The sequence below is a fragment of the Tachypleus tridentatus genome, chromosome 9, assembly GCF_004210375.1.
Source record: "Tachypleus tridentatus isolate NWPU-2018 chromosome 9, ASM421037v1, whole genome shotgun sequence".
Taxonomy (NCBI): domain Eukaryota; kingdom Metazoa; phylum Arthropoda; class Merostomata; order Xiphosura; family Limulidae; genus Tachypleus; species Tachypleus tridentatus.
This window is the reverse complement of record NC_134833.1, coordinates 141,469,431-141,496,507: the sequence shown is the minus strand read 5'-3', so window position 1 is coordinate 141,496,507 and position 27,077 is coordinate 141,469,431. Positions and strand designations below refer to the sequence as shown.

The 27,077-nt window shown below is 30.8% G+C and overlaps 1 protein-coding gene across 1 annotated transcript in view; it reads right to left on the bottom strand.

Moving 5' to 3' along the window:
• Window positions 1-1,136: 1,136 nt before the first annotated feature.
• LOC143226536 (uncharacterized) overlaps window positions 1,137-27,077 on the bottom strand; it is a 50,381-nt gene continuing 24,440 nt past the window's right edge. The window contains exons 6-12 of the mRNA XM_076457614.1: window positions 25,234-25,359; window positions 18,759-19,026; window positions 16,021-16,778; window positions 12,132-12,704; window positions 10,468-10,698; window positions 6,425-6,538; window positions 1,137-5,995 (exon numbers count right to left, since the gene is read on the bottom strand). Coding sequence (XP_076313729.1) covers window positions 16,348-16,778; window positions 18,759-19,026; window positions 25,234-25,359 — 825 coding nt within the window. The 3' untranslated portion in view covers window positions 1,137-5,995; window positions 6,425-6,538; window positions 10,468-10,698; window positions 12,132-12,704; window positions 16,021-16,347. The remainder of the gene's footprint in view (window positions 5,996-6,424; window positions 6,539-10,467; window positions 10,699-12,131; window positions 12,705-16,020; window positions 16,779-18,758; window positions 19,027-25,233; window positions 25,360-27,077) is intronic.

Below are 27,077 nucleotides of genomic sequence, written 5' to 3'. Positions count from 1 at the left end.
GTGCGTAGCTATTTTTGTGACAAGAATGATTTAGATGAGAGAAAAATTGCTCAAGCAAGGCCTTTTTTAGATTTTATAAGATTTTTGGATGCACCATTATATACCCAAGGTGAAAATTATTGCTATTAAATATATAATTTGTTTATTCGTTGCAATGTTCATGTATTGGTCATATCATTTCAAAAATACTCATAACAACTTCACTGTTAAGGATAAATGTAATAAGGATTTGGTTTCAGATAGATTTAATTTTTCCCCGTTCCTCTCACATTCTTCTGATTTCCTTTATCTATTAACTATTCATCATTCGTTTGATCTACCCATGCTGTTCAACCTTTTATCCCTTGCGCCCTAGCTAGTTTTTATCCCACCCATCTTCGGACCAAAGCGAAAGTGTAAACTCTTTCATCAATAACTATTCTGTTACTCATGGAATTAAAAGCATAGAAATGCGTAACAGTACAGCGATGTGCCAGAAAATATGATTCCCTATAATGTAATATTATAATTTCTTATACAGCAGACAAGAAATTATGGAATCCTAATTTTAACAATGAGATATAAAATACTATATTTGCAGTTCTCAAAAAAGATTCCCAGGATTTTTTAATTGTATGACAATGGTAAAGAATATCTGAATAACCAAACGGTTCAGGCTTCTGGATCACATAACATTAAAGTAAAGAATTACTCGGCTTCCATAAAATTAGTCACACCTCAGGAGCGCCGTGAGTCCGACATGTTTATGTCTTGAGGTGCGGGGGTAGAGTTACGCGTTTCGAGAGAGGGGAGGTAGGGGTTAGAGTGGGTGTGCAGGAAGTTATGAGTTTCTGGACTGACATGAATGGTTTCGGGTATGGGGTGGCCAGGTGGGTCAGGAGAGGGGGTTTGCATGGTGTTTGGTAGTTCCAGAATTCAAATATCCAGGCACAGTAGGGACGTGTTCTGCCCATAATGTTGCTGTAAGAGATCTATAGTCATATCTAAAAAGGATATAATGTCACTGGTCATTTCCGGTTTCATTCTGAAATGTAATGTTAGTCTATTTGTAGCTTAAAGTATGGGAAAAATTTCAAATTACACTAGTTCAAATATTTATAATATAAACAATAAGTTCCAACATGATCAGTTATTAATTTTATATTTCTATTTTTTTTTACAGATATTCAATAAAATGAAACGAGCACAACAAAGAAAATTAAGTGGGGCAGAAGGAAGAAAACGAAGGAAGGCCGAAGATGAAGGATGTGCAAAGTCAAGCAAAATTCTGACAGCATTTTTGAAAAGAAAAGATTCTGAATCATCAACATCAGTAGAGGATGTAACGAGACACACATCACGACTCTACGAAAAGACTTGAACAAGAAGACTTAAAAGAGAAGTACAGCAGTGAAACTGATTCAAAACAGCCATATTTAGATAAAATGGAATACCAAGGTTCATCAAATTCTGAAGATTTGGATAATGATTTACCTGATCCAGTTCAACGAGACAAGCCAAAATGTACTAAAATTGTAGCTGATGTGATTCAACATCAAGACTTTGGATATATGAAGTTTGACAAGGCATCATGAAAAGCAATGGGAGAGACTGAAAACTGCTCTTGGTGTATCAGTGAAGTCAGAGTCAGAAACTTGTTGGAGTGCCAGAGTAGAAGCTGTTAAACCAATACATGATCAACTAGAACAATTGGTGGAACTACTGGAAAATATTGCAGATGATCAGGAGGAAAATTCAAGACGTGATGCAGTTCAGTTGTTACATCGGATTGTAACATTTGAGTTTTTGGTTCTTCTTCGGTTCTGGAATACTGTACTTGCCAAGATTGACCAGGTTCAGAAAAGGCTTCAGGACCACACCATGAATTTTCATAATGCTGCTCAAGATATTCAGGCTTTACAAGGGTATTTCCTAGAAAACAGTGATGCCATATGCAAGTATTCTCTTAAAGAAGCAAAGGAACTGTGCAGTTCTTGTGATGTCCAAATTGAGAGGCGAGAAAGGAAGAAGAAAAAATGCCTGGAGAAACAGCAAAGGATGTAGGACTCACAGCAGAAAATGAAATGCTATGACTGATGAAAAGTATGATTGACAAAATACACACAGAAATGGGAGACATTCATCTTCTTGAAGAAACTGGACTCTAGTTTTGGCTTTCTTTCAGATATAAAGGTACTGATGTCCACAACTAATGAGAATAGCTTGAAACAGAGATACATTTTTATGGGAAGCTCTTATGATACAGATTTGGATGGCTTGGAGATGTTCAGTAAAATAATGGACTGTCGAATGCTACTCAAGACAAGGGCTGATGTTAAGCTTTCAACACCAGAGGACCTGCTTCGCTTCACTGTGCAGTATGGGGATGACGTATTTCCAAATCTGAGAGTTGTTCTGCAGATCTTACTGACTGTTGTAACATCTATTGCCAGTTGTGAAAGGTCTTTTCACAAAGGTCATTCACCTGATGCACATTCATATGACACCTAAAACAAATCCTACATACCAGCTTCTCACCTTTTTGACCTGATGCACATTCATATGACACCTGAAACAAATGCTACATACCAGCTTCTCACCTTTCTGGCCTGATGCATATTCATATGACACATGAAACACTTTATCCTAAGCATGCAATTGAGCCATGGATACAGACAGCACACTGTATGCTAAATCAGATCTCCAAGAAAGATGACCATAGCACAGAAAGCACATCAACCCAACTGTCTGAGCCAAAAGAGGAAGTCATGGAACTAGATAGGAAGATGGATAGAAATGACTAATTTCTGTGACTACCAACCATTTCTACTGGTACTTGCTTGAGAATCTGATATGAAAAATTATGAGAACTTCTGTTTATAACACTTTTGCATTTATAGCACTGTGGTGCCATGGCTGTTAAAACTTTAGCATCATCTGCTACTTAGCTCCTTGCCATATGACTTCAGATGTTAAAGTTTGGAAGTCCAGAGTGCAAAGCCCAGAGATCTGAACTTGATATTGGGATTTTGGGAATTAAGATCAGAAAGAAATTTGGAAATTAACTCAACTGTTGAAATAGCAAGAATACATATGTCATTGAAATAGAATTGATAAATAACAGGTTTAAAGCCAGTTTTCTAGCCACTGCATTCATGGCAGCACAGAAAACTATTGGTTATCCTTGGACCCAGATGAAATGGTTTAACTTTGTAGAGAGAGCATGAAGTTTCAAGAACTTTTTTCAGGTGAGATGAAGCTACTACTCAGTGTCAGAAGAAAATAGAGATGTCATGTCATTACCTGCAGTTGGTTTAGAGTAGCATAAGGCAGACAAAATTATTAGATTTTTTTAGTAAAGAAGTGAGTAAACATGAGAGTGCTTTGTTCCTGAAATATTAAAAAGTTTATATTCATATTTCATCTTATTTTATCTACATTCTTCTTCATAACCATTTTCTCTGTGTAAATAAACAGTTTATTAAACAGGTTGTCTTAGTAGTCTGTTCATTCTGTAATCGTTCAGCATGAGTGTCATCTTCATTGATTGGTTATAATGTTCCCCACTTATGTCACTCTCGGGTGCACATGGCTCCTGATAGTGATGTTATAATAAGACAGTACTATAAATGCATACTCCACAGGAACTCTTTGCTCTCATCACAAAGACAATTCTAAAGCTGTCACTAATGCAAAGTTAAAAAAAGGAGAAAGGAAATATCAGTACTCTAATGGTGTGACTATAAAGAAAGTTCTCTCGATTTCAACTGAGTTTATGGGTGAGATGGTAGACCTTAAAAAGGAGAGGAAAAGTTACAAGCAAGCTTAAAGCTATTATACAATACAACAAACATATTTTTGGTATAGATCAACAGGACCAAATGGTTTTGTATAAAGTGCCAAAGAGAATTGTGAGCTGGAATGCAAGGATCAGCATTCATATTGCTCAGATGCTTTAAAAAAGTACTAAAGTGAAAAAACAACTCTGTATGAATTTTGCCTTTCAGTTATATGGGATCTTATAGATTCTTTATTCATTGGTAGGCCTACTTGAACTCATCACCAGAAGTCAACAAAAGAACAATTTCCTAAACCCTCCAAACTCCCACCATAATGACCAGGGAAAGACTATGTGAAAGCACTGGTCAATGTGGTTTGAAGGGGGAAAAGTGTAAAAACACCATATAATTTTGCGGAAATTGTCTGAAAAAACACTCCTATGTATACAGCCATATTTTACGAATTTTAATAATGACTAAAAAAATTAGTCTAACACAATTTTTTTTAATCTGCTATTTTATGACATGCATGTCATTAAAGAAAGTGATATTCTTACAACTATAATTTACCTTTCTTGTACATTGAAAAAATAGTCCCAAACCATCGACTAGCTATATGAAACAGGTGATGCGCATACATGTTATACAGAAGTCATCATTTTTAACTGTCAATATACAGATTTTTGTTGCATTAGCATATATGCCTACAAATACTCTAAATTATATTATGTTGAATATTACAAAGCTTCTAATACACAGAAAAATCAATGGCACCTAGCAAGGATACTGATCTCTGAGGCAGTACTGAATGTGTTAGTAATGTATTATGTCAATGATATTAAGACTACTTTTTCTTAATTGAACTGAATGAAAAAAGCACTTTGTATATAGTTTTATTGAATTTCATGCAATGCTAATTAAGGGCTATCTGTACTAGCCATCCCTAATTCTGAGGTGACAGGCTAAAGAGAGAGCAGCTGGTCAACATCACCCACCACAAATTCATGGGCTTTTTTGAATAGCGGGATTTGGCCATTCTTATAATGCACCTACAGCTCCAAAGTACAGAACACAATTTTATTATTTAGATAGTAACAAGGTATAAACTATGGAACTTCAGATCCACAGTCCAGCAAACTAACCACTGGACTGCACCAACCTCTTCACAGTTTTGGAAACATTCTTCCACAAACAAACAATTAGGAGAGGTAAAATGATACAAAGTAGATTTTTGAAAATTATTTTTTTTATTGTGACTTAGTAACAGAAAATGATCAAGCAGGGGGAAGATAATAATGGAAGCTAGTGTTTAGAAGAAAAAAACAAACAGTAGTATTTGTTTACTGTCTATATTTGTATCCAGATTAAATACAAATTTAACACTATCTATTGTACTTTTATTTTAAAACACAACTTTCTTTCTTGCAATACTTACACACACCATAAACCCATTAACTGTTGATTTGCTGTATAGAATATGGCCCATTTCTTGCAACCAAATGCAAATGTGCCATGTATGGTGTATGGCTTGCAAAAATTATGTGCATTTAGAGCAGCCACAGTCAGTAGACTAACAAAAAAACAACAACAAAAAAACTACTCAATTTCCATATGAAGACAAAAACAAAACAACATTGTCAAAAATTACCATAACATTTCTTAGTGAAACTGTAGACAAGGACTATGTTACATTGAAATTTTGTGAATAACCTTTACTTGTTTTAACTGTATGGTTTGTATACATTAAAAACAAGGGACTGGATAAAATGTCTGATGATCTGAGTCTTGTTTTTATCACAATGAAAACATAAATAAATATTAAATCAAAAATTATTTGTAAAACACTAAAAGTAGCTTTTAAAAAGTTCTTGTTACAAATAATCGAATATAATTTTATAACTTACTGCTCAGCTTAAAATACATTAGCCTGGCATGTTTAATTCTATATCTAAGAAGCTATACAAAACAATGACCCATTCCTCACCATATAGGGGCACTTAAGTCACTGAATAGATAATTTATTTTAAACTTTTCAAAGATGTTAAGAATCCTTTCTTGATATGATACTAGGTTATATCCTTCATGTACCAATCTTCCTCCTTTTTTCCCAATTCAAAACCTTGAACTTCTATTTTCATCAACTACCTCTGTACGATCAATGATGTGACGTATAGCTACATCTGTTGCGGTTGTACCGAATTATTTGGCTCGGCAGAATTTCTCTTCTTAAACACCACCTGGAAACAACAGAAACATATTTTGTGGCATTACTGTTATCTGTGAGTAAATAGTATAGATACAAAGTTGTCTGGAATTAAGAACAGTAATGCAATTCTGACAACAGCTGGAGGTAAGATAATGTTGTATTTCTGGTTTTCATAACTAAGGCTAGGATGCTACCCTGAAAGTAAAACAATACTACAGCTCTAGTGATGAATAAAGTAGGGGCTAGCTTGTTTACAAGGGCTATTGAGTCATCTGTAAAAATTAAGTCATTACATTAATCATACTCAATTAAAACAATTTTATATGATGCCTCTAAACCTAAGGATACAGTAAGAACCAAATACACAATTTTAATCTAATAATGAAGAAAGGTTAAATTATGTTACGTATAGTTTAGTTCAGTTTTAATGATTTAATACAAATTTATAATAAAAACATACCTGTTTCATCCTTTGGCACTTGCACAGCTCTGTTGTTCTCAACTATGGCTTCTTTTTGTTTGGGTGAACATGGAATGTTATCAGAGGGAGGAGATGACAGGTCTAGTGGTGCATCTGAAAGATTATCTTTTATTAATTTATGTCAAAGCATATTATACATTAGCTCTTATTTTGTCCAGTATTCTTAAATGCCAAGTATTTTTGTTATTCTTTTTAAGATTTGAACATTTTGAAAATTAACAGTCAAGTATGATAAATTAATTTCAACAAGTGACATACTATGAATCTAAGTACCTTTAAAACTTCTCCTGAAAATGGTTATTATAAAAAATATATATTAAAGCAATTATTTTACATTATATTTCTAACTTACACATGCACACGAGAACTGTTAGTCAAATATCTGGAAAAAGTAATTTAAATTTTTGCTTCAATAAATTAACAGGAAAAAGTGTCCAACCAACAGTCACAAACTGTGTTTGATATCATGGTACTTAGTTTTGTTACCCTTGAAGGGAGATGAGAGTATTGCACTTGGGTCTGATGTATGCATGTCTGCACATATACTTCGAATAACAATAAACCAATTTACATTAAATTTGTTCAGAAGATAGGGTGCTACCATAGGATGGTCCTTCCCTACTCTGGTCCAGGTTTAGATTCTGGTTCACTTTGAAACTTTTCTATAATTGATATATGGGGCACTTTGTTTGTTGATAATATCTATCTGTGTAAAAAAGTGATTAGATAAGGACTGAATTATTTTAAGGTACACATTAAGACCCAGAATTCAGAAACATATGGTGGCACAAGAGTATACCAGATCTCCACTTACTGTTGTTTTTATAGTTTTGTTACAAAACATGCAAACCTTGCTTAAAGTATCGTGGGATAGAACTAAGCACTTGCATGCATAATAAAATAGCTCTTTTAGGCTAGAACATAAACTTATATTTAGTATTGTGAAATATTAGAAAGTAGCAAAGGTGTAATACAGTCACTTTTAAATTCTGCAGATCATTCTAGCCTACTTAAAATCTTGTACATAAATATTAAACAACAGCAGAAAATTGCACTTGATCATGAAGTTAACTTATTTTTACATTGTGTAATATTCAAATATTTAGTTATTTTCATATTTTCACTTTATTAGCTATTTTCTAATTAAATTAGCTAATCTTTACTGGCAATACAAGTTTTACTCAAGTATTTCTCAGATTCAAGAGCTTAGTTTTCCATAAATAATTCATTTTCTTTCCAAGAAACAAGTTCTCCTTGCTACTCTGACATTCAGTTTTTATTATTTTTTGGTTGAATAGAAAACTAAAACTAATAGTACATGGACTATCATTATCAAACTCTTAAACTCATAAAGAAAGATGAACTGTAGGTAACATGATCTCTCTTGCTACAGGCACGGTCAATTAGACTGAGTTCATAACCTTAAATTACTTTTAGTTTCCATACTATAACTTTTAGTGTTTTATGTATCTATACAAATTGTCACAAGTTGTCAATAAATACTACAAGTCTTTTACAGAAAATAATCATTGTTTTTACTAAAACATTCTCTGTGAACATACGAAATCAAAGTGTTGACAACTCTGAGTGCAAAGTGATTTTTGTGTTGAAAATACTTTCTCTCCATCAGAAAGTATTTGAATTTTCTTTGTGTAATGTCCAAAACTTAAATAAATATGTTTTTCAGTAAAACATAGAATTTTATCTGTTATTTTCTCTACCCCAAATCTATATGCACTGTCAACCTCTTAATTACTAAAAACAAACATGAATCCAAATGACTCCTTTTCTTTCCAAATTAACTGCAAATTATAACAGGAAACTATTGTTGGTTATCCTACACAGCTTCAAGCTCTTAACAGCATACATCTGTTTCTACTTGAATTTGTTTTATTGCCCTTTGAACCATGTTTAACTAATAATCCCACTACATAAGTTGTAAATAACTCACCAAACATTTAGCTTTCTTTATGGTATCAAATTATGTAATGCATAAGCCACTCATGAGTGTACCTCATGAAAAATATTTTTTGTATTATTTTTTCTATATTGTACATAATAAGCTTATCATTTTTATATTGTAGTTACTTATCTAGGAATAAATAAAGCCTACACAAATGAAAAACAAAAATATAGTACTTACCTGGTTTTTTTTAATCTGTTTACTGTCAATGAAACCTAATGCTACTTTTTTTTATACTAATGGTAGTACTGCACTAAATAATCTTATTTGATTGAATAATATGCTGTTTACTGTCAATGAAACCTAATGCTACTTTTTTTATACTAATGGTAGTACTGCACTAAATAATCTTATATGATTTAATAATATGCTGTTTACTGTCAATGAAACCTAATTCTACTTTTTTTTCATACTAATGGTAGTACTGCACTAAATCTTATTTGATATAATAATATGCTGTTTACTGTCAATGAAACCTAATTCTACTTTTTTTTCATACTAATGGTAGTACTGCACTAAATCTTATTTGATATAATAATATGCTGTTTACTGTCAATGAAACCTAATTCTACTTTTTTTTCATACTAATGGTAGTACTGCACTAAATCTTATTTGATTGAATAATATGCTGTTTACTGTCAATGAAACCTAATTTACTTTTTTTCATACTAATGGTAGTACTGCACTAAATAATCTTATTTGATATAATAATATGCTGTTTACTGTCAATGAAACCTAATTCTACTTTTTTTTCATACTAATGGTAGTACTGCACTAAATCTTATTTGAATGAATAATATGCCTAAAAACACAGAATAATAGCACATAAAAACAATGTCCTATAACTATCATCATTCTTCTACCTTTTTAACTATGCAGTAAAAGCCTTTAATATTTCAGTTAATTTACATATGGTTCTTGTGAAAACAAATTTTACATTGAACCAGAAAATACAGAATTCTCTGTACAGAAGACAATGTAGTATAATACATCATTAATTAGATAAAACTTCAGCTTTTTATTGGTTATAAATAATATAATAAAAAATTTCATACAATTATTGGTGATTGGTGAAAGAGGATGTGACAGTGGGTACAATTTTCTAGTTTATGGCTCTAAACAAATAAGACTGAAGGCTATAAATGTTTATGTTCTACCCAAGTAATATCTATATCATAATAAATATCTTATGTTAAATTCTATACTTCTCAATGAGGTAGTAAATAAATTAGAGAAGAGGAAAACATACAGAACAAATGTTACAATTAAGACCAAGAACTTGCTTGAAATATTTTCTGATAAAATTAATAATTAAAACTTAAAATTTGATTTATTAACTACTGTTTAACTCCAAATTCATTTGTATACAAAGCTATCAAATTGAAAATCAGAGCCCTCCTACCTTACTCATTCAACACATCATCTCTTTCAGGATTTGTTAATAGTTCTCTCATGTTTAATTATGTATTACTTATAATCAATAGAAATCAAAAGTTTTCATCAGTCAAATGACACACTGTGTTCTGAACTGTCAATTTCAATCAGAGTTCAAGCTCTATTCCCAAGGAAAAGCTAACAACTAGCTTGGATGAATTTGTAATGGTTCTTGTTGCATAGGTGTAAAGCTATAGAAATGTGATAGTTAGAGGAAATTGTCTGAGTTCTGTATGTTGTTAGTCTACGTTCTTTGGTGCATTATTTAATCAAATAAAAATTTTGTGCATTACTATCTTTAGTATAAAAAAATATTTCATGAGGCACAAATGTTAAGAGTTTAGAGAAGCTTACAGGTAATGTAATTCAATAGTGCAACATGGAAGTTATAGGGTCAGAAATCATGTATAGAGATAGGGTAGAGAAACTAACAGATAAAATATAGTGTTACTAAAAACAAATGTTTGAAATGTATTTTGGAGGTTTTAAGAATTACATAAAGCTTCATAATAGATTCTAGCTTTAAAATAAATTAAACATTCAGATACATTTATTTTCTAGTTTGTACAATTAAAACAGTTTTAAAGACAAGATAAAAATAATGATTCTGTCATATTTACCATACCTGATGCTTCAGTGGGGGTTACTGCACCATTCCAAGACAGTTGAGATAAATTGTAGGCATAAGGATAGTATGAATAGATGTGTGGATAGAAGGGAATGTATGATGTTAAATCTGTTGGTCTATTTGTAACCCATGCTGGAACTTCCTTTTCTTCTGAAGAAGGAGAATTGGTGACATCCTCTACATTTTTCAGTTTTATAGGATAATTCTTCTGATTGAAATAGTTTACCTCTGCAAAATTTTCATAAGAGCATAATTTACTTAAAAACCAAGAATGTCCATTTAAAATTGTCACTTAGACCTTATCTACATAAAGATAAAACATTTCATTTATAACACAAAAAAAATACAGAGCATTTTTTTGATGAATGAATGAGTCACAAAAGGATATAGTAATGCTAATTTGTAAACTTTTGTAATGCATGTTTAATATAAAAAACATTATCAGGCCTAACCTATGGTCTGATAGAAAACATCAGAAAACATATATATATATATCTATTTGTTTCGGAATTTTGCACAAATCACATTAGGGTTATCTATACACAGTAATAACTAATTTCAAATTGACAGACAAAAAACATGCAGGTGGTCAACTCCAACACTGAGGCTATTTGTTTATGACCAGGTAGTGGGATTTGAATATTACTTTTATAGGGCTTCCACAGCCCAGAATGTTTTTTTTTGCTGCAAAGGGTTGCAAACAATAAATCCTTAGATTTACACTCTGGATATACTAACCACTAGGCTATGCGTGGGCCAATCCAAGAACTAAAAAAGATATACAAGCTTTATAAGGTAACAAATCATGAGAAAATCAATTTTACATAAGATTAAAGTTGTTGTTTTGAATTAAGCATAAAGCTACACAATGGGCGATCTTTGCTAAAAAACTACATGAAAAACAGTTAGTCATTATCACCCACAGCCAACTCTTGGACTACTTTTTACCAACGAATAGTTAAATTGAGCGTAGCATAATAACGTCTCCATGGCTGAAAGGGTGAACAAGTTTGGTATGACGGGGATTAGAACCTGCGACCACCAGATTACGTATCGAGTGCCCTTACCACTTGGCCATGCTTGGCCAAAGATTAAAGAGAATAAAAATCATCCTAGCTTACCAATTATACATTCCACAATTAAAGGTACTTTGAAATAAAATTTCACATCAAACAAATTAAATACACCAAATAGATAATTATACTTATAAAAATATTCTTAATGTTTTCTATGCTGTTATTCAAAAAATTATCTAACTTACATATATCATTCTTATATAACTGATATATTTGATTATACAAGTGTGGGTTGGAACTTTCCAATCTGTAACAGAAAGACAAATATTTGTTTAGTCCTATGAAACATTTTTTGGATTTTGTGAGTTAGATCACTTTGCATATGTGTCAAATTATGCTTAAACATAGCCATGTAATCAAAAGTAGTAAATTCAGTGTATAGCCCCACATCAGTTACCTTTGCTCAAATATGCTGTTTGTGTTTTAATGCTTTAGAAATGGAAATGGATATTCCTTTATGGTGTAAGTCTGCTAAGAGGACATTACTTTATGGTAGAAGTCTGTTCATTCAATCCAAAACACTGCTAACGATCAATAATTAAGCTAGAACTGTATGTATACACATTTTTTTAGAAATAAATCTACCTGAAGAAGCAGACACTCCATTTACATTCTCAACACAATTTGCTGGAAAAGGGTAAGCCATATTGTAGATTGGCATGGACAGGTAAGTCAGACCAGAATGTTGTTCTTGATAGCTTGTTAAAGAAGCAACTGTTGTATCAGACTTCTCCCATGTATGAGTTGGAGACAGTATGTCTGGATTTGCACTGAAATTAGTCCATGTAGCACTTCCAGGGTGTAAATTGTTTGTGGCACTACTAATTACTGGGGTTAATGTAAATGGCTTGGCATTGACATTAATCCACTTGTTGTGTGTTGAGTGTTCTTTACTGATGCTACCCACAGGAGAAGAGATCAAAGACTTAAAGGATGACACAGATGGATGTACATCAGGTGAAGAATGTTTGATCTGTTTGGAAGACCGACGTGAGTTGAGCCCAGGAGGATGTGACAGAGTTTCATCTGGCCATGACAAGGGTAATTTTTTTTGCTTATAACTACAACTGCTTAGCTTTCCATCAGTCTTACAGTTAGTGTCTATTGCATGCTGTTTCTTCACTGAAGGTTGTTTCATGGACAGATCTAGTGGCACTTCTACTGAAACAGAAATATCATTAAAAATGAAAATTTAGTGGTAGCATATTTGACAAAAAGCACTGATATATATGCTGGATGTAATCACCTATACTTATTTTAAGCTGCTGAGAGAACAAAAAAATCACAAAAATAAAAACCAACTAGAGTTATTACATTTTAGCCAAAAAATTAAAAACAAAGAAGCATTGTTAGTTGGTTGGTTGATTTAGTGTTTTATGGCACAAAGCAGCTAGGCTATCTGTGCCAAACTTCTGGTAAAAAGTTAAAAGTAAATTTAGTAAAATTCATAAAAGGAAATTATGGTAAAATAAAACAAAGTTTAAAAAACAAAACATAAACAGCATAAAACCAATGTTTACATCTAGTCTACAATGTTAAGAGAAAAACTACAGTAATTCAAATTGCAAAGGACTTTCTGTAGCATAACTGTAATTATCATAACTCATCAGGAAGACTAACAGGTAAGTACAAAAATCACCATCAGTCAAGGAAGCACCATGTTTGGATAATGTGGGATCTATTGTTATTTTTAACTATCAGGTGCGTAAAGATATACTAGTAAAAAGCCTTGGATTAGTGATGTTCTGCTACTGAAATTTGTGTGACATATCTTTCTTGTTAGTTGATAAGCTAACTGAATGCCAGAAATGTCATTAAAACACACACAAGCCAGTTACTGACTTGCATACTAAAATACCCAATTATTTAAGTTTCATATTTTTATCACATTATCAATATAATTATTTACTTGAGGAGTAGAATGGTTATTTCTTAATGTAAAAATTCACTGGTATGAGATGAAAAAGCTGTGTTTGAGGAGAATGACTTGTCCCACCCATGTGGACATGTGGAACTCTGCAGCATTTTGACATGTGGAACTCTGCAGCATTTTCTTTCTGTTACAAAATATGGTGAGGTGTTTCACATGTCAGAGCCCTGTATGGTTGTTTTGATTTTAGTCTGCATGAAAATTGAGTAACTTGCCTTAGATTTCAGAACTGTGTCATCTAAGCAGCACTAAAATATTATTTTTAGCTTTGTATTACTGTGAAAAGGTTACTGCAAGTAATACTGATGTGCGTATACTGGAGAAGATGTAATGACTTAGTCATTATGGTGAAACAAAAAGCCAAAATTGCTCTAGTTGCAACTAGAATTTCAGTTTGGAATCAAATGCATTTATCATGCTTACTAGTCTGTAGTTTGAAAGGAGCTGGGAATTAGTGCAATTTGATAATTCATTGTTTCATATCAAGTTAATCAATCATTCTCATATAAGAGTTGGATAATAATTGTAAATATTATATTTTATTACTTGATTATTATTTCATTAATTTTGAAATTAATTAAGTTGAGCAACCTTTAAATAAATATAATACTGAGAAATCATAATTGTAACATTGTGATTTTTTAGAAAACTGGAACAATCAAAAACAGTAATAACTGAGAATAATACTTTCAATTTGTTGATTATTTTAATGACATTAATAAATTTAATTGTAATTTTGATTAATGTATTATTATTTTCTGTAATTCTAAATGATGCCCACCAGTAATTGAGTTAATTGCTCAGGTCTAGTTAGTATATGAATATGTCTTAGGTTAAAACATTTTAATATGTTCTCGCACCCCTCACAGTAATTAAGAATAAAGGTGAAGGTGGCCAAAACAAATATTATCTTGCACCCCCTAGAACACTATTTTGCACCCCTGGATGGGAACCACTGGGTTAAAACATATTTAAGTTTTTTTCATCATTTCAAACATTGATACCACCATAAAGTTTAATGCATAAAGATAAGTAGTTTTCATTTAACCTTCAAACTAAAGTATAATGCAAGAGTAACTGAAAATTCTTTCAAACATAACAATTTAAAAATGTTGTTGCTTTTTTTAAAATAAAATACTCTTAAGAAAGTTTAAAATGTTTGAATAAAATTAGCTTTACATACAGTTTAAACATAGTAATATAAATTTGGCTAACAAAATTTGATAAAGTTTTTCAAACTTTAAATAGTGTCCTCCTAATTCAGTAGTTATAACAGCCAAATAAATGAAAAAAAGGCATAAAAAGAGTGAGTAAATAAGAGAACAGAAAAAAAACCCAAAAGCTTTGAAAACAAAGTGATAGCCTTGTTATGTTATCATCATCTCCATGTTTTCTATTTCTTCACTTACTTTTTGGCTCTTCCACCAAAAGGTTGCACATCCTCAGCAACCAGTATGTGCTCCCTACATTTTGGAAAATACTGCCCTGGTATACTAAGTCTAATCTTAAAAACAAGCATAAGCTGATTTTTCTTTAAAAAAATACCAGGCTTTCTTGCACCTTTAGACAAAAATATAGCCCTTTCTATTATATATATAAACCTCCCAGTTTTCCTGAATACAAACATTCAAATTCTTGGTATACAAATCAAAGTCGGGCATTTTTATATGTTCAGAGGACACAGATACGCCAGTGAAAGCACCTGGCTTCAATCAAGTTATTAGGCTGATAGTGTGTGTATTATGAACCCATTTTAGGATAAAAGTGTAGCATGTATACCATTGTTGCTAAGTGATACGACATAAAAACCAATGTTGGAATGCATTTTTACCAAAACACAATGGATTTTCTATATATTAAAAGTTGTTATATAAGGAACCACTTCTTTTCTATGCAGTTTTTTACTAGCTTGCCTCATTAAAAAGTTGTATATGCACACGGATAAGTAATACCCAGGTATCAGCAGAAAATAAAACTCCAATTTAAGAAACTTCAGGAAACATTTCAGTTTGAAAATTTTTTAAAATATTATATTAAATTATTCTGTGACTCAAGTATTCACCACCATTTTTACAAGGTTTTTTATCCAAAATGTTTAGGGAATAGCAACACTGGAAAAATTTATAGCATCTTCAGGAAATTTACTTGAAAATTTTATCAAAATGGCAAAATCTAATTTTGAGCACATTTATATATATATGAATTTATCTTATTACATGACAACTACTCCATCTAAATATGAATTTTGTTTTGGAATATTTTTCTCATCAATACTTTTTTACTTCATGCTTTAATAAATATGGCCAGCTTGGCTGTGTCATGAAGCCAACTTGCAGCCATTTGTTTGAATTGAGTATTTATGAAAAAATGTGATGAACTAAACAGTGCCAAAAAGAGATTTCTTATGGGTAACAACCATCAAAACATTTACTGCAGTGGTAAAAATGACCATGCTTTGCATATATCTGTTAGTATTGCTACATATTCTAAGTAACTTGAAGTAAATATACATTAACACAATGCTCACTATGTTAGTACACTAACCTTGCTTTATATTGCTGAGCTTATATGAACTCGACAACAAATGTTTGTACCCAGTTTTATCCGTTGCCTCTAAAACAGTTTTTAACATAGACGGATATGAGATAGGCACTGAACACTCAATATGTTGGGACACTACAGAACAGTTAACAAGAGGAAAGGGTCTTTTCACTTCTTGAAGGGTGTTAAATTCTTGAGGATCCTGATGCTGACACGAACCATTAAAGGGAATTTTCCTCCTGTCAGTATTGTGAATAGGATGGGAACATGGAGATACTGGTTCTGGTTTAATACAGAGGTCATCTTTCACTGAACATAACTCACTGGGTCCTAATATTTTTTTTGTACTGCATTTGTCAGTGGGGCTCTGAAGCGGGGAAACATCACTGTCACTTGGGTCTGAACATACACCAGAAAGAGGAGACAGGGTTCCTTCATGTACGGAGTGGCTCTACCACGGTGTCTCCATTCGCTAAGTGCTGGTGATTGTGGTGAATGAGCAGGAGCTCCAAGGCTTTCCTCTGGCCAAACAATAGGAAATTCATTTTCAAGTTTAGCTTTTTTACAGAAGCCTCCTTCCTGAAGATCAGCACCACCAATTGTTCTGTTGTCTTCACACAGCTCAACATATTTCTTTTTACACTGTCCTGCACTGCAAGGAAAGGGAACTTTAGGGGTGTCTACAGATGGGACCCATTGGCACTGATGTCCACTAGTATTAGCATGTTGTTGGGCATTAAGTTTCAGAACCAGTTTTCCATCTAAATAAAAGTATTTTTGCAATTAAACAAGGTTGCATTAATTTGGTACAAATATTTATAGTAGATAAACTGCTTAAGTAAAGTGTTACACTTAACAACCAGTTGTAGACAATCTACTACTACATACAACTAGAAAACATTCATCAGAACGATAACACTAGACTACTTAAAACAACCAAATAAAACTGATATGAAGAATTTCACTTCTCGCTTCATGTGATGTGTTGTATTCTACAGTGTGTACAATTATTCTCATAGGTCATGGCATGCACACATTTTGATATCATGACAGTACAGCTTGCAACAGTAAACTTCCCTTATGTGGCATCATTTTAATGTCTACTGACTGACAAGCAGACAACACACTTCTATATAATGGTGCAAATGATTAAAACAGGTGACATTCCAGGTGGTCTTCATCCTCCTTAAGAAGAAATAACTTCTGTTTTGTGTACCTTCACAAAATTTTGCAAGCTTTTAGTAAGCATAAAGAGCCTTTTGCAGACTAAAAATATGAATTTTTTAACGAAGTCTTTTCACTCGAAATTTCTCCATGAATATAGATGGTCAAATTGTTGACTATCTGAGTACAAAGTAATTTTCATATTAAGATTAAAAAAAAATAATTTTCATCATCTGATAATTCTCAAATATCATTTGCACCATCTCAAAAACTACCTAAATAAATATCAAATATTTTTCTTTCACTAAAAGTTTATATTTTGTTAATTTCTCTATTTTAACTCTGTGCCAGATTGATCACCAACTGATATAAATCTAAATTACCTTTATTGTTTCTTTCTAGAATGACATCAAATTATAACATGAAACTACATTTGTCTACCCTAAATATCTTTAAATTTATAACAATATACATTTGTTTCTACTTAAATTTGATTATTTTAATGCCCTTCAAACCATGTCAAACTAATACCACCACCACCACCACACTAGTTGTAAGTCACTTAATAAAGAGGTACTTAATATAACCCTATCAAGTTACAGTAATGCATAATCTATCCTCCCATTATTCAAAAAGCATACCTCATGAAAGTTTTTTCTTTGTTTTACCTAATCTAACCTAGTGTTTCTAATTTCCATATTTTAGTTACTTTACAATAAAAGTACAGAAAACACATAAACAAAATGCTTACTTGAATGTTCTCAATGAAACATAACCCAATTTTTTTATATTAATAGTACTACAGCACTAAATAATTTTTAATTTAATTAAATGTTCTAAAGAATACAGAATAATAACATAAAAAAACCAGACAGTGAGTGTCCTACAGCTACAAGCTTTTCTGGCTTGCTTACCATGCAGCAATAGCTGTTAAAAATTCCTGTAAGAATAAAGTTTAAACTAGAATCAAAACAGGCAATTCTTTATACAGAAGACAATGTATATCCTTTTATATAATAAAATTTTGGCTACCTATTGGTTATATATAATACACTATTAACCTTCAGAGAGAACTATTGATATTTGTGAAAAAGAGAATGTAGCAAACAGGTGTAGCAAGAGGTGTCTAATTTTTGTAGTTTATGGCTCTGTAACCAAATAAGATTTAAGGTTATAAAAATGATGCTTTACTTATGCAATAATAACATCATAATGAGTAATTTACATTAAATTTCATACTTTCTGCAGGGGTGGTAAATAAATTAAAGTGAGGATGCATTGAAAGCAAATGTCATGATTCTTGTATTACGGGAAATTTAGGATTAAAAACAATATTACCTTACAAAAATTAAGAACCTAAAAATGATGTAATTTTGAAATATGGATAAATAGTCATGTTGTGATGCCAAGTTTTGTCATATACTGTAATGGAGTACTTTAATTAAATTGTTAATGTAACTCAGTAAAACCTTATAACATGCATAGAAAATAATGTCCGTATAGAAAGATTTAATGGATAGGAATTCATAATGACTTATTGAAAACCATAACATATAATTACATAAGACCAAACTTACGGAAATAGAACTGAAGGCTTCCAAGAGGTGATGTCTCAAGGTCTACGATGGCAGAAACTGGTTTTGCTTTCATCGGTTTCACCTCTAGCATTTCAGTTGTTAAAGACATAGTAGGAAGGTTAGGCTGTGGACCTGTTTCATCATCTTGTTTATCATCTGAAGGTTCATCAATGGGTTCTTCTGATATTGAATTATCTGGTTCTTCACTGCTACCACTATCTGGAGAAGTATGAGGATCTCCTAGATCATCACAATCTATTATTTCTTTCTGTTCAGAATAACAATAAAAAGAATTTGCTTTTAATGTTGAGCTAATAAAATACACAATTAATATATTAGGTTGACCTTGCCACCAAATAATAATAACCTATCAATTTATAAACACATTAATCCTTTTGCAATGGGGCAGGGTTCAAAAGTCATGGCACTCTATTTGCCAACTTACATTCAACATTTTATTGAACTACTATTTTATAAATTTATGTTAATAAGTCTGGAATCAAAGTGCAAATTATAATTCAAACTTTAATATTATACAAGTTAATTTCTTAATATAATAGTAAATATTAAAATAACATTTAAATATGGATCTTAGTGATTCATGTGGTATGCTGAATGAAGCACTGTTTAAAATTAGATGTTTGTGATGTCAAAATACAGTCTATAATTTCATACAAATTACAAACTCAAATTATTAATATTGACAAGTTAGAATATAAAACTGTTATTTTGCTGAGACATGGCTTATGTACTGGACTGACAGATAGCCAAGTTACTTTGTGCCAAAAAATACCAAATAATGCACTAAATCAAACATGGTGGCCCATTCAACTCTTTCCATTTTATATATTTTTACTACAGTATATGACATGTGAATAACCAATCAACAGTTCAGAATATCCCCAGAGCAGTTTCCCTGCCATTTTAATCTTTGAAAAGGCTTCTACATTCTTTCAATCCAAATTTTCAAGGAGGTATTAGGTTGTGTCTTTAGTCTGCTTAAAGTTTCAAATTTTATAAAATATTAAAAATATTGTAGTTACTATGCTAAAAAAAGTATAGAGAAATTTATGTTATCATATTCAACTACATACACACATGCACACACACACACACATATATAAAATGTCAAAAAAAATTGTTTGATATACTCAATGTGTGAAATTTTAAACGGCTTAGCAACCTACATTCAGCAACAACCGAGTACAAAGGTTTTGGTGAAAAGAGAATTGTTTGCTTTACTTCTTGATCTATTGTTCTATATTTAAAAAGTATAATAATTTATTTTTAAATAGTAATAAGACTGTATATTATAAAATACCAGGCCAGTTTTATATTACTGGATATGTGATCTGAGTTCACTTGTACCTCATCGGTGCAAGCTATATAATCTTAGGTAGACATGACTGGAAGGTAAATATAATAAATAAATATGTTCAAAAATAATGTTATCACACTTAAGGTACTTAGACTAAACATTTGTATTTTTGTGTTATAATATATAATAATTCTAGCACATCAAATATAAAGTCTTACTGAAACCAAACATTTGAAATGTTTAGGAGAAAAGTTTTTTAATCATAAAATAAAATCACTTTGCCTTCATACTAGTAACAAAATTCTTATTTTCACAAATAAATCTTTAGTAGAAAATATTTCATTAAAAATTTCATTTTTTGTATACAAAATTCTTGTAATCTTTAATAAAAGCCTACCAAATTTTGTGAAGATACACACGCTCTATCAAAAGTTATAGTGCAAATACTTAACATGTGCAAATGTGTAGATGAACTCATGTACATCATATTGAGCCTGTTACAAAAGGGTTAAATATGTATTAAAAACAAAATCCTGCCAGTTAGGTCCTAGGACACAAAAATATTGAAGCTGCTAGATCACTAGAAAGCAGATATTTTTTACAGTGAACCTAGGGTTGCTCAGCTGTCAAAACGTATAGTTGGCTATTTATTGTAACACTTATCAACAGCATGACAAAAGTTTCTACATGTAGAGTTGAGGTGATTCTCTGCTATTTAACTCACTTTTAGAGTACTAATATTCTAGCTATTTATTGTACAGTTCAGATATTCATCATTTTTATTCTTTTGCAACTTCATGAACATTAACCTTTTGCTGTATCATTTGTAATGTTCAGCTACTTGAATTAAGCCAAATAGCAACATGTGTTGTAGTACTTTATCTCAGATGCCCTTCTATTCATAAATTACACTACTGGAGATGTTTAATGATTTGTATAGAGGCTTAGTTATTGTGACCAAATTTTAGCAATGAAAATATACAAACTATAACTTTTAATGCAGAAAGTATATCTTGACAAAATTTGTCAATTTTGGAGTAAACATTTCAAGTATGTCATACACAGAAGACCTGTCTGTGAAGTTATGGAGTCTTACGGTTTTCATATATATATCTTTTACATAATATCTAGAACTTCCTGAATTAACAAAAAGTTTTTATGCATGTAGCAAGATAAATACTATTTGTATTAACCATAATACACTCAACATTTATCACAAAGTTGCTTTCAACAAAGTGGTTTAGCACATGACATCATTAGACCTATTACAGTACACAAGTGAAAACTGGCTTTCAGGTCAATAGTTATGTGGGTCATGAGTAATGGCTAAGTAAATAACTATATCATGTAATCATTTTTATTATAAGTGATAAAGAGACAAAAATTTAAATTTATAATTTAAAAGGTTATAATGCTATGTGTTTCAAGTTTGTGTTTCATACAGGGCAACTTTCTTGAGTTATTTTTATCACTGCAAGGTCACATGTGGCATTACACTTGTCAATGGACTTTAATAAAAAGTTAATATACAAGTTACAATGTTTAATTGTTGTTTTATTAATATTATGGACAGATACTCAAAGGCAAGTAGTTAACACCATCCACATTCTAATCAAACAGTGATGTATATTACTCTTATAAACATCCAATGTTCCAACATACAGAGCTTAATTTCTGTTTTTGTTGGTAACAAAAAGTAAACCACAGAAAATCTCAGATCCATTGGGCCATACTTGTCCCAAGAATGTATCTATTTTTATTATTTATAACTTATTACTATTATTATATTTTTATTATAGAGATTATGTCATTGTTAGATTAGGATATGGATACAGGAATAACTCAAACCTTCTAAACTGTCTGAACATCTGAAAAATGCCTAAGTTTATGATAAAAATGCTCTAACAGTGAAGGTGTCCAACTGAAGAAACAATGAATTCTAATATTAATAAATATGATTGGAAAATTAATGTATCTAGCTACAATGACAACTAATTTAATCATTAGTTTTGATCTCAGTAGGTAGCTGACTAATCACAAATAAAGTATTAGCTAGTAACTACTAGAACATATTCATATACATAAGCAAGATCATTAGTGATATACAAGTCTGACAGAACTGTTGATTTCAGTAACATTTATAGTTATGATTGCAAGTGTATGAAGTTCATTAAAGCAGGTGTTTTCATACACTTCTTTTGCAACAAATTTATTAAACCATCTGCTTCATATGGTTTCTCTTTAAAAATAAAGTTTCTACTTTTCATAGAGAATATTAATAAACTGAAAACTTTGTAATATAGGAAGATGCATATATATGTAAAATATTTTTTAACTATAGCAAATACACCATTTTAAAACCCCATTAATCCCCTTCTGTGCATGTCACTGAACTACATTCAAAGTTTATTTAAATGGAATAATTATTATCAAGTACAACACAATTTAAAGTTTTATATAATCTAAGGTTGATTTCTCTATTTTAAAAAGAAACATCTAATAAAGTAATTAAAACTGCAGTTTTTGCTGTCACCTGATCAGCTTGTTATTACAAGTACTCAACTTTAAGAGCTGGTAGAGAAGGAACTGTGTTATGAATGCAGACAATTCCTAGAGACATTCAAACTATACAAACAGATGTTTTGGATTAATTTTTCAAGACCTTTACAATACTTTATCCTCCTCAAATTTATCTGACGAAAGTGTTTTCTGAGTTTAATGTCAGATATGCCCACTTGCAAAGTTGAAGCAATGTTTCTATATGACTGTTGGAAGTTGACTGGCATGCTTATGATCAGTAGGAACAGACTTCCCTCATGTGTATAATAGCAAGTGTAGGTGTACAACTTCATTTTGAAATGAAAGAAAGGTAAATACATTGTTCTCTTGAGGTATACGTGGTGGTTGACTGCTGTTTCTCAACTTATACATAGATAGATTGCACTTATGTTTAATATTTATATTTTTAATTCATTGCATACTGTGTTTTAGAATGCATATTTGAAATGTTTGATGATTTTCATATATTTAACTTGTTGCAGCTTAGACTGTCAAAGTCTATAAACAAATTGGTGTCATTCATTAGTGCAAGTGTTTGTGAAAGAGTCCGTACACAGGAGTTGCTCTATATTAATAATAATAACAGAGCAATTTACACACTAGTAGAAATAAAAAAAGGAATATTAAAAAATTAATTATAAGTGAAAAGATAAAGCTCTGAAATTACACATGTATTAATTTTTTTTTCAAAAGCTTCTACAAAGAGCTAAAAGATGTACACCTTTTTCTTTTCCTGCAGCATATGTGATGATAATGGATAGGTAGTGATATGACAGAGAAAATGGAAAATAAAATATAAACATTCCTCTTAAAAACTTTTGACATTCATTGAGCAGGTTCTAGAGATTATGCAAATGAAATGTGAAAATTGTTAGATAATAAATAGTAGTTTTATACCCAAAATAAAAATCATATTGCATGTAAATTAGAGTAAGTGCAAATAAGTACATAAAAGAAAAAACATTTTTTCTTAGAAATAGTAGAAAAAATTAAATATTTTACTAATGTGTAACAACACACCTTTAGGAACATTTATGTCAAATTTTAAACATTTTCATCTACTAGTTTACTTTTTGTGAAGTAAGTTGTTGTGGTTAAGTCAAAGCTTTGAGTATTTGTATCATCATTGTACAAAAAGTAGGCTTAAATTTCATCACTAACTGATGGCAAAAGACCCTGCAAAGGTAAGTACAATATTATTTTTAACACATTTTTTAACTATCATCATAAAAGTAACTGAAATGTAAAAATTAGAAACTTGTTAGGTTAGAGTAGGTAAGATATAGTAAAATAATTATTACTCATGAAGTAGTTTGTTTGAACTAAAAGTAGCTTGTGTGCTATGTCATTCACTATGGCAATGTGGACTACATATTCATCAAGTGATTTATAATTTGTGTGACAGTTATTAGAGACATGGTTCAAAGAGCAATAAAACAAAATTAAGTAGAAACAGATGTAAACTGTTACAACTTTTAGGCTATTTAGGGTTCACCATTGTAGTTTCATGTTACATTATGCAGTTATTATAGAAAGAAAAAAGGGTTAATTTATGTTTCTTTTTTTCTTCATGGTGGTTACAAAATCAGTCAAATTGACCAAGTCTGTATCGATTTAGTGTAAAAAATTAAAACAATTTAAAGTTTTAATGAAAAAACTTTTGATATTTATTCAGAATATTTCAGAGGGTAAGCAAATAAAATCTGAAAAATTTCAAATGAAGTATTTTTAATCTTAACATGAAAATAATTTTGCACTTGGAGCAGTCAACGCTGTGACTCCATATGTTCATGAACAAATTTTTAGTAAAAATACTTAATTAAAAATTATTCGTTACATACAAAAGACTTGTAATTTTTCTGAAAGCTTGCCAACTCTTATGAAGATACATAAAACATACATTATTTTGTTGTTGCCAGTCATCACACTAATTATTAACTATTAAAATATAAGATTTTAATACATCCCAAATGGAGTTTGTTAGCATACTCTCAATAAAAATATAATCCCAATATGAATATGTTTATAAGATGAAATAATATTGATGTTCTCCCTGTGTTCTTTACAGTAAGAATTAATTTTTAAGGTAATAATTGTCTTTAATAGTTATATTTTGTAATTATGGAAGAGCAGTTGAGGATATCCATTACTATCTATAATTTTGAACTACTTAGCAGAGCAGAAGACAACTAGTCATCAGCAAAATACTACTGATGCCAAGGAATCGACTGGCACTCTTATAATGTACCCACAGCTTATCGCACAGTTTCAAACCATTCTCACCTGCTCCAAAATCCAGAGCTTTAGCATGAGCCAACCTGTGCCCCATATTAAGTCACCGAATTAACAATACCATTAAGTAAACTAGTTAACAGCATATAACTAATTTTAATTTAATACTGGTTTCTCGTTTTATTTGATCACTCAAAGTTCAGGGTTGGTAGCCAAAACTGACAACTATTAGATAGCTAAACACAAAAAAGGTTTAGCTTTTAGGATATTGTGAATTTGTTTTACATCAAATATAGCAGTAATGGTTTTGTTAGATATAATTTGTGTAATGTCAAGATATTTCAAGTTTTTTTAAATCATACTTACTTTTGGCTCTACTACAGAAAACATACTGGTGGAGGGTTCACCTAAATTATTATGAGAAGAACTTGGTCGTTCTTCTTTTAATTGATAATAATATTCTATAATGCTCTTCACAGGTTTCCATGGTAACTAGAAAGATAAAGAACACAGTTTTAAAAATTAGTAAACATTCATAAGAACATTATGCCACTGATAAGTTAATACACTAACTTGTCCTTGAGTGAATAAGACTATTTTATGTACTTTACTTCCAAGTAAATACTTGTAAATGTAATCTTCCCTCCTCTTTACCTGGAATTAGTTGATAAAGTAACTGAACTCTGCGAGTACTTTATTTGTATTTACTGATCATCTTACAAGATAGAACCTTAAATTTCAATTCTTTTAAAATCTTTTTTAAATTTTAAAGTGTAACATTGTTTCATCTTAAATTTTAGGCAAACTATCAACATCTAAGTATGCCAAGATATTACACAAGATGGAAAGATCTAATATAGACACCCCCTTTTATAGTTTTTTTGTATAAATGTACAATAACATTTAACAATTTTAAATTAAATAAACATAAACTTAGAAAATTATTATAACAAGTGTTCAGAAAAGTTTCATTTCAGATGCTACCAAATAGCATCTTACACACAACACTATTAGTTATAATGTATTTATATATATATAACAGTAAATTAAGCAACCAACAAAATACAACACAGAGCTAAAATAGAACTCAACTGTGAACAAAAACAACACCATAGCACTTTACAATGATAAACCACTAGTCCAGATACATTCAGGTGAAAATCATTTCACTTTACCACTTCCTTTCTATAACAGTTTTACAAAAAGTAAAAGAAAAAAAAAAAAAAAAAGTCTTCAATTTCATGTATTAATATAATCATATACTACACAGTAAGCCAGTACAGGAAAACACAGCTGAACAACAAACTAATGGGGGATAAGGTAACTGGCTGATGTGCTAAAAAAGCTTAGTTGTTTCAAACTTACCAAATATCCTGATTTCTCTGATGAAAGGTAGGTAATGTAAGAAAACAAATTTAGTCTATGAGTAGTAAGAAACAACTGTTAGATCTCTATAATTCAAATGATTGAAAAAGGACAAAAACAAACCTACAAAAATACAGTTAATGCAATTTACATTTAATCTTTTTCACTGGTATGATTGGCTATGAAGCTGAGAAAAAAACAAAAATGTGATTCTTTACAAACTTACTGAATGTACTGTTTAGCAAGATGACCTAAAATATATTAATTCAGGTCTACTTCAGTTAAGATGTTAAAGATATAATGATGTTTTATCTAATCCAACAATTATTAAAATTATACACTGCTTGTTGTTACATAAATGTATACATCATGTACTTTACTACTAAAGGTGAAAAGACACTGCATATTTATAAAAATTTAAAGTACTTGAATTTTTGCCTTTTACAGGTTAGCTGACAATAAAATAAAGTTGCATAATGGTGTTATTTCTGGTTCAACCTAGTGGATTAGTGTTTTTATTTCACAAATGTGGGTGTTTGTGTTTCATAATAGCAAAAAAAATTGATTCTTAAAATGCATTTTATGTACATACAATTAAATTTAAATAAAATATTAGAAACAGTAATTCTAAAAACATCTTTAACTACAAAAGTTTTGGAACCATTTCTCATCCTGCAATCAGTTAAAACCTTACAAATTCAAGTTAAAACATTAACTACAAAGAACTACATTAGCTATTAAGCAAAAAAATGTTTAACCAGCTGGTCTTTTCAAGATAATTTAAAAAAACAACTTTTTATTGAAAATTGACAGGAGACACAAAACAGAAGAGAACTAAAGTCAAG